The 8,814-nt window shown below is 37.8% G+C and overlaps 1 protein-coding gene across 1 annotated transcript; it reads left to right on the top strand.

Moving 5' to 3' along the window:
- Positions 1-6,756: 6,756 nt before the first annotated feature.
- On the top strand, positions 6,757-7,707 carry LOC107291810 (olfactory receptor 6X1-like). The gene has a single exon (XM_015820842.1). It carries the CDS (start codon positions 6,757-6,759, stop codon positions 7,705-7,707), a length of 951 nt encoding a protein of 316 aa, XP_015676328.1.
- Positions 7,708-8,814: the final 1,107 nt, after the last annotated feature.

The raw sequence follows: 8,814 nt of genomic DNA, 5'->3' as shown, positions 1-8,814 counted from the left end.
CCCTGATCTCCCTTCCTTCCGCCGCGCCCTTAAGACATGGCTATTCCAACAAGCGGGACTGGCCTAGGGTAATTTTTAGAGGGGTTTTAATCATATTTTAATTAGACAATATTTAAATATTTCTTTTTAACTAATTTTAAATTTTGTAATTGTTTTTGGTGTATTTTTAAATTGATTGTCAGCCGCCCTGAGTCCGCAATGAGAAGGGCGGGATATAAATTCAATAAATAAATAAATAAAAATAAATAAATGTCCCCCCTCGTCCTTCTCTTCGTTAAACTAGACATACCCAATTCCAGCAACCGTTCCTTATATGTTTTAGCCTCCAGTCCCCTAATCATGTTTGTTGCTCTTCTCTGTACTCTAGTTTCTAGAGTCTCAGCATCTTTTTTACATCGTGGTGACCAAAACTGGATGCAGTATTCCAAGTGTGGCCTTACTAAGGCATTGTAAAGTGGTATTAATACTTCACGTGATCTTGATTCTATCCCTCTGTTAATGCAGCCCAGCACTGTGTTGGCTTTTTTGGCAGCTGCAGTACACTCCTGGCTCATATTTAAGTGATTGTCCACTAGGACTCCGAGATCCGCCTCACAGTTACTATTATTGAGCAAGGTACCCCCTATACTATACCTGTGCATTTGGTTTTTCTTGCCTAAATGTAGAACCTTACTTTTTTCACCATTGAATTTCATTTTGTTAGATAGCGCCCAGTGTTCAAGTCTGTCCAGGTCCTCCTATATCTTAAGCCTGTCTTCTGGAGTGTTGGCTATTCCTGCCAGCTTGGTGTCATCCACAAATTTGATGAGTTCCCCATCTATCCCCTCGTCCAAATCATTGATGAAGATGTTGAAGAGCACTGGGCCTAGAACAGAGCCCTGAGGCACCCCACTACAAACTTCCCTCCATGTAGATGCGGTTCCATTGAGGACCACACGCTGAGTACGGCCGGTCAGCCAGCTACGAATCCATCTGGTGGTGATGCTGTCTAACCCACATTTTTCTATCTTATCGAGTAGTAGGTTGTGATCTACTTTATCAAATGCCTTACTGAAGTCCAAGTAAATTATATCCACAGCATNAAAGAAGCTTTTTTTGTTATTTTTGACTTTGGTCGCAAGCCTTAGTTCATTTTGAGCCTTGGCTTTCCTCACTTCATCTTTGCAGGCTCGGGCTATTTGTTGATATTCTGATTTAGTTATGTGCCCCTCTTTCCACTTTCTATACTTGTCCTTTTTATCTTTCAATTTGTCAGAGAGTTCTTTATGCAGCCATGCTGGTATCTTTTGAGAGCTGTTATTTTTCCTCTTTGTTGGTATTGAGGTAGACTGGGCTTCTATTATCTTGCTTTTCAAAATTTCCCAAGCTTCTTGTGTTGTTTTACCCTGGAGGATTCTCATTCATGGAATCTTTCCCAAGCCCTCTTTATTTAAATTAGCTCTCTTGTAGTCCAAGACTCTAGTTTGACTATGTTCTATTGCTTGTGCTTCCATAATGTTGAATTCCAATATTGCATGATCACTACCTCCCAAGGTTCCTGTGGCTTCAACACCTTCTATCATTTCATCTCTGTTAGTGAGAATTAGGTCCAAAATGGCTAATCCCCTAGTTCCCTTCTCTACTTTTTGGGAGACAAAGTTGTCTGCTAGGTTTGTCAGGAATCTGTTTGATCTTCCACTTGGTGCAGAGTTTGTCTCCCAGTTGATGTCAGGGTAATTAAAGTCCCCCATTACTATGGTGATGTGCTTCCTACATACCTTAGTTAGCTGACTAGCAAAAAATTCATCTATTTCCTCTGTTTGGTTGGGTTGCCTATAGTATACACCTATGGCAATGTCATTTTTTCTCCCTTTTATATTGACCCAAATGCATTCAAGACAGTTTTCATCATTGTTGTGCTCTATTTCTGTGGAGATGTAGTTATTTCTTATATAGAGAGCAACTCCACCTCCTCTTTTATTTGATCTGTTTCTTTTAAATAATTTAAATCCCTCTAGCTGTGTGTTCCATTTGTGGGTTTCATCCCACCATGTTTCTGTAATGGCAACAATATCATATCTGCCCTCATTGACCTGAATTTTTAGTTCACCCTGTTTGCTGTTCATACTCTGTGCATTAGTGTATAGACATTGCACAGAGTATGAACAAGAGAATGAAATGTAAACTCTCTTGTGTCCACATAAATACAACTAGGCATTAGAAGACCATCATCTTCAATGCATAATGAATTAAGCAAGGGGGGGAGTTAATACTGAATATATCATGATCTCATACAAAATTTGTGACACACACACACACAATTATGTACTACACAGCATTGGATGCAGAGGCCATGATTTTGATGTCCTCATAACAACAACCAGATGTACAGGTTGGGGAATTCTGGGAGTTGTAGTGCACACATCATAAAGCTGCCAAGACTGTAAAAAAAAATTCACAAAAGTGTAAACTTTCTGATTTATTCCACTCCCATCTCACCTGAAAGGGTTTCTAATCTGTGAATCCTGAGGATACTATGGTGAAAACCTTCAGCTTGAATGCTATGGAATACTGAATGGAGAAAAAGGGAAAATGGGAAGAAAATTATTCTTGTACATCATCATCTCCAAGCAGTTTTCTCCCCTTTTTATTGGAGACTTTAAAGAGTCTTTGAAGATTTAAAAATATATTGTTGTTGTTGTTAGTTGCGAAGTCGTGTCCGACCCATCGTGACCCCATGAACAACGTTCCTCCAGGCCTTCCTGTCCTCTACCATCTTCTGGAATCCATTTAAGCTCACACCTACTGCTTCAGTGACTCCATCCAGCCACGTCATTCTCTGTCGTCCCCTTCTTCTCTTGCCCTCAATATTTCCCAGCATTAGGCTCTTCTCCAGTGAGTCCTTCCTTCTCATTAGGTGGCCAAAGTATTTGAGTTTCAGCTTCAGGATCTGGCCTTCTAAAGAGCAGTTGGGGTTGATCTCTTCTAGGACTGACCGGTTTGAACGCCTTGCAGTCCAAGATAATAATAATATAGCAGACTCCATTTCTGAGAATGGCTCTTAGAATTTGATCCAAATAAAACCAGACATGAGTCTTACTGATCCCATGCCATCTTCATGCCATTGCCTCCAGAAGTTGTGAATGCTCCAAGTTTTTTAAGAACCATTTGTCACAAATGATATAGGGCAGTGATGGCGAACATTTTAGAGACCGAGTGCCCAAATTGCAACCCAAAACCCACTTATGCATCATCGGGTGCCGGGTGGGTGTGGCCCATTGGGTGGGTGTGGCTGCAGTAGTAACAGCAGACTGGGTGGGACTAAAAAGTTCAATCAATCAGTTCCAACTTTGCAAGATCTTTTTTTCCCGCGAGAAATTGAAATTGACTGATTGATTGAACCTTTTTTTTTGTACACGGCGCCGGAGGCCTAAAGCGAAAAGGTTTTATAAAACCCAGCTGAAGGCCTAGGACTGGGGTGACGCCGTGTGTGCCCACAGAGAGGGCTCTGAGTGCCGCCTCTGGCACCCATGCCATAGGTTCGCCACCACTGATATAGGGTTTCCTACCTGAGCAGGGGGCTGGTCCATTCCGATTCTGTTATTCTATTCTATTCTATTCTATTCTATTCTATTCTATTCTATTCTATTCTATTCTATTCTATTCTATTACATTACATTACATTACATTACATTACATTACATTACATTACATTACATTACTTCATTTTTTTCAGTGGTGTTGTAATTTTGAACAGTCACTAAGTTGAATTGTTGTAAGTTGAGGACCACCTGTAGAGTTAGTTAGAGGGCTACATATCCATTGAAACACTGGGAGTTAAAACAATCCAGATGGTGCTTTCAGGTGCACTTTAAACATGAAGTTTCAGTACAAGTGCAGACTTTTGAAAGTGAAAATTGGGACAAATGATCAATGTCTGAAACTTTTCACACAGAGACAGATGTGGATGTACAGGAACAAGAAAACGTTTAAATTTAGTACCTTGGCTAAAGTGAATTATTTTATTTTTATTTTTTAATTCTATCATGCTATCAGGTTATTTTTGGAATAAATTAAAGTATTTCTACATCCATGTATGTGTTATTATGCATATTATTGTATGCATATTGTATCATATATTATATTAGTAAATATAATAATAAAAAAGGGTTTGCCCTGTCTTTTTTTTTTTTTTTTGGCTTTCCTGTTTTTGCTAGTGCCTAAGTTCAGTTTCTCACACTTGGGGACAGTTTTAGTTTTTTCAAGTTTCAAAAAAGTTGGTATGCATTTTGATGCATGCTTTTTTAAACAGATACATTTTTGTCTGCAAACTCATATGTGAACCTTTTTCATATATTATCTCTAATTGAATGCACTTGGGATATTATTTTTATGAATTTGTGACTTTCATAGAGATGCTTCCTTTAAAGATACTCTCTTCAATACTTATCAAATTCATTACAAATTCAATTTTGAATAAATTAATTAAAGATCTATGTTCATTCAAAAAGGCAATATTAGAAAAATCCCCCATGAATGTTCAATAGCCCTTCTCCTTCCTTCCTTCCTTCCTTCCTTCCTTCCTTCCTTCCTTCCTTCCTTCCTTCCTTCCTTCCTTCCTTCCTTCCTTCCTTCCTTCCTTCTCCTCATTCCCATCTCCTTCCTTCCTTCTCATTCCCATCTCCCTCCCTTCTTTCCCTTCCCTTTCCATCTCTTATCCATCCCATCCCATCCCTTCCCATCCCATCTCATCCCATCTCACCCTATCCTATCCTATCCTATCCTATCCCATCCCATCCTATCGATAATAGGATGGGCAACTTTTTCCTGCCAAAAATTAGATCCGGCCAAGAATTCTTAATTGAACAGTAACACTTTTAGTTCTTTAGGATCCTACTTTCACTTTCTAAAAAATAATAAATAAATAAATAACCTCAGCAAAAATTCTTAATTGAACAGTAACACTTTTAGTTCTTTAGGATCCTATCTTCACCTTCTAAAAAATAATAAATAAATAAATAACCTCAGCAATGTGAGCTCTAAAGCTAGTATGGGTAATTTTTTCCCCTTTCACTTCCATGGAAAAAGAGAACATTTCATAAGAAAAATAGTATGGGAAGAAAAACATTATGTGGAAGAACCACAAATTATTGAATTTACTGAGCCTTTAAGACTCGGCAGAATTAATCATATATACCCAGAAGATGACAAATCTTGGAGCAAAAGTTAGTATTTGATCTAAACGTATATCAAGTTCATGCCTTGGTGATTCAAGATATTATTTTCTTAGCATCATGTCTGGATTCACATGGGAAATGAGAAAAAGACTCCTCTGGAGATATTATCCCAAGTGTCTATGAAAAAAATCACTCCATAACTTCTCATTTCTATGATCTAATGTCCAGAAAAGGCTTTAAATACTAGGTAAAGTGTTGTTGTTTTTTTAACCAGAGTGGATAAAATGTTTCTTTGAAATCCACTGAAACCAGAACATCATGTTTGCAGTTCCAGAATCTCCATGAGAACTTGTAAAAAGAGGTTTTTATTTTTACATCTTATTCTTAAGAATGCTTGGATATCTGCATGTGGAAATATGTTACTTGTGTTCTTCCAGTGGGTTAGGATGCAACCAAGATTACACAAAGAGAGAGAGAGAGAGAAATTTACTAAATATTCATTTACAAGAATCTATGTGGATGTCTACAAATTATTCCAAAGTAGCTTTTTCAAGAGGCAACTGGACTTTCTTTGTTTTTCCTTGAAGACATTTCAGTTGAAGAAGCTACTTGGATGAGAAGTGAAACATCTTCAAGAAAAAACAAAGAAAGTCTAGTTGCCCCTGAAAAAGCATCTTTGGGACAACCATGACTTGGATGATTGAGAATCTCCATAAAATGTCTACGACCTAATGACCATGAATTTTATTATTTATTTGGTGGGACATTCCGCACTGATTTTTTTCACTATCTCAACATATTTCCTATTTGCAGAATATCATAATTTTCTATTTTACTTTCATAACTGCTTATCCATTCACCATCTTCCTTTTCTTCATGGTATTCACAGCAGAACATCCAGATTCAGAACATCCAGATTCAGCCATAGTTTCATTCCACACAGCATTAACCTTGGTAACCTCATAATTCCGTTATATATTCAAGATGGACAGTATTTAATATTTATTTGTTAAGTATATGTAGAGGTGTGGGTCTATACATATGTTGTATATAGTATGTTTTAGGTGGGTGTCATGTATGTGTTTCACTTTGAGAGCAGGCAACTAAATTTCATTTTTGATGTGTCCCATTGTGCCCACAGTAAAAAAATGACAATAAATGTTATCTTGTCTTGTCTTGTCTTGTCTTGTCTTGTCTTGTCTTGTCTTACCTTACCTTACCTTACCTTACCTTATCTCATTTTATCTTATCTTATCTTTCTCTCAGCAACGCATTTGTGTTCCATATCCAGATGAGTTTCCATCTACAAATGTTCTCCTACTATTCTCAACATCTTCCATCAAACTCTGGATTTTGTTCATCAATATTTTCTATCTACAGAAGATACAAAAGCTGGAAGGATGAATAATGCTTTAAATGAAAGACCTGAAATTCCAATAAATTAAGTCTTGGCAATAGTACAAGTGCATTTATCGTACTAAATGTGCTACTAGGTTTTAAATGTTGCAAACACAACAGTAATTCATGAAAACTGTGTTTAGAAATGTGCTTAAAGAGTAACTCAGTGAAAACCTCATATTTTCCCTTCTTATAGGAGAATATGAATTTGACCAACTGTACGAGAGTGGTAGAGTTTATCCTGGTTGGACTGCCAAGTGTAGAGCAAATGGAAAGTGTGATGCATACAGGCATCTTTCTGCTCTACCTTCTCTGCCTGATGGGCAATGGGCTCATCATTGTCATGGTAATTTTGGACCCCCATCTCCAGAAGCCCATGTATTTCTTCCTTAGCAACCTGTCTTGCATTGACATTGGACACACCACAACCTTTATTCCTAAATTGCTGGTCAACTATCTCTCTACAAACAATTCCATCTGCTTCTACTGCTGTATAACACAGCTGTTCTTTTACTTCTTCTTTGGCGTTACAGAATTTTTCATCATCACTTTGATATCTTTGGACAGATTCTTAGCCATTTGCTATCCTTTGAGATACACCATCATCATGACTTCTGGGGTTTGCTTTAAGCTATCGATGACCGTCTGGTTTGTGGTTCTTGTTTACATGATTTGTCATGTAATAATGATAGCTAACCTACCCTTCTGCACATTCAACATTATCAATCATTTCTTTTGTGATGTTGGACCTGTATTAAAGATTGCAGGAGGAGATACACATCTCATTGAAGCCCTGGGTTTCCTTATTACTGTAGTTGTGGTGATGTCCTCCCTGCTTTTCACCCTCATTTCTTACCTCTTCATCATCTTCACTATTCTCCGAATGTCTTCAACAACCAGACAGCAGAGGGCCTTTTCTACCTGCGCTTCCCACCTGGTTGTGGTCTGCATTTTGTATGGGACAGTCTTTTTTGTCTATTTAAGGCCTACTATCAAGAATTCTTCCTTTGGTATAATCCGCTCTGTTTCTGTGGTGCATACTACCATTGCTCCAGTGCTCAATCCGTTTGTTTATACTATTAGGAACAATGAAGTGAAAGAAGCCATTTGGAAAGCATTCAGAAAAAAGACTCCAGCTTTCCCTAAAATCTAACCCCAGACCTGTTTGAAGGAGCAATCCCAATTCTTCAAGATGAGGAGTGGGTGAACTATCCATCAGCAATAGCGTACCATAACTTTACTCAAGGTAAGATTGAAGCAGCAACAGGTCAACATCCATAATCCAGTATTTGAAACTATGGTGAAGGGAGCATCCATGGCTTCAATCCAAGTTGAATCCCAGGAAGAATTTATAATGGAAAGATAGATTTTGAATGTTCTTCAATCATGACAAAATAGATGTCACTTTTCTTATGAATCTGTACCAGCAGTAATAGTGATCTGCTCTCTGGATTTCTTTGTTGTTAACTTTGACTTGGGAATCATGTTGCATCCCTTTGGATTTCCTAGTGCAGTTTATTGAAGGAAGACCATTGGAATTAACAATAGAATCCTTTATTGGTCAAGTGTGAAAAGACACATAAAGAATTTGTCTGCTGTGCATAAGCTCTCAGCATACATACAAGCAACAAGTGATAAACCATGATCATAATCATAAAACACAATCATCATAAATCATAAGATTCAAACTCAGTGATAGTCATAGGATACTAAATAAGCAAACAATTTAATTCATAATAAGATACTAAATAAAGACAATCAACATAAATCAGGAGATACAAGCAACCAAGTTATAGTCATAAGAAGCTAAGGAAATGGGTAATAGGAAAAATGAAGAGATGAGAAGGATAATAGGCAATACAGCCCTCCTAGTTGGTTTGACATCCTAGGGCATTAGACAGTATTGTGGGAATTAGTTGTTTAGCAGAGTTATAGCATGGGGGCAGGAAAGTATGCCTGATTGTTTTGGCATGCAATAGCATCATCTTGAGGAAAGAAGTTGAAACAGTTTATGTCCAGGATGTAAGGCTCTGAAGATATTTTCACAGCCCTTTTACTGAGTATACAGGTCCTCAATGGAAGGCAGGCATGTTGCAATTATTGTTTCTGCAATCTTAACTATCTGTTGAAGTCTGTTTCTATCTAGTTTGGTTGCTTTGCCAAACCAGACAGTTATAGAGGTGCAAATGACAGACTCAATATTTCCCCTGTAGAACTGAATCAACAGCTCCTTGATTAACGATGTTGTAAGGAGAAACCG

This window comes from Protobothrops mucrosquamatus, unplaced genomic scaffold, assembly GCF_001527695.2.
Source record: "Protobothrops mucrosquamatus isolate PMUCROS unplaced genomic scaffold, P.Mucros_1.0 scaffold1188, whole genome shotgun sequence".
Classification (NCBI taxonomy): domain Eukaryota; kingdom Metazoa; phylum Chordata; class Lepidosauria; order Squamata; family Viperidae; genus Protobothrops; species Protobothrops mucrosquamatus.
This window is presented reverse-complemented; position numbering and strand designations above follow the sequence as displayed.

Coding starts and splice junctions, on each gene's coding strand:
- LOC107291810 (XM_015820842.1), top strand. CDS start 6,757: ATGAATTTGACCAACTGTACGAGAGTGGTAGAGTTTATCCTGGTTGGA.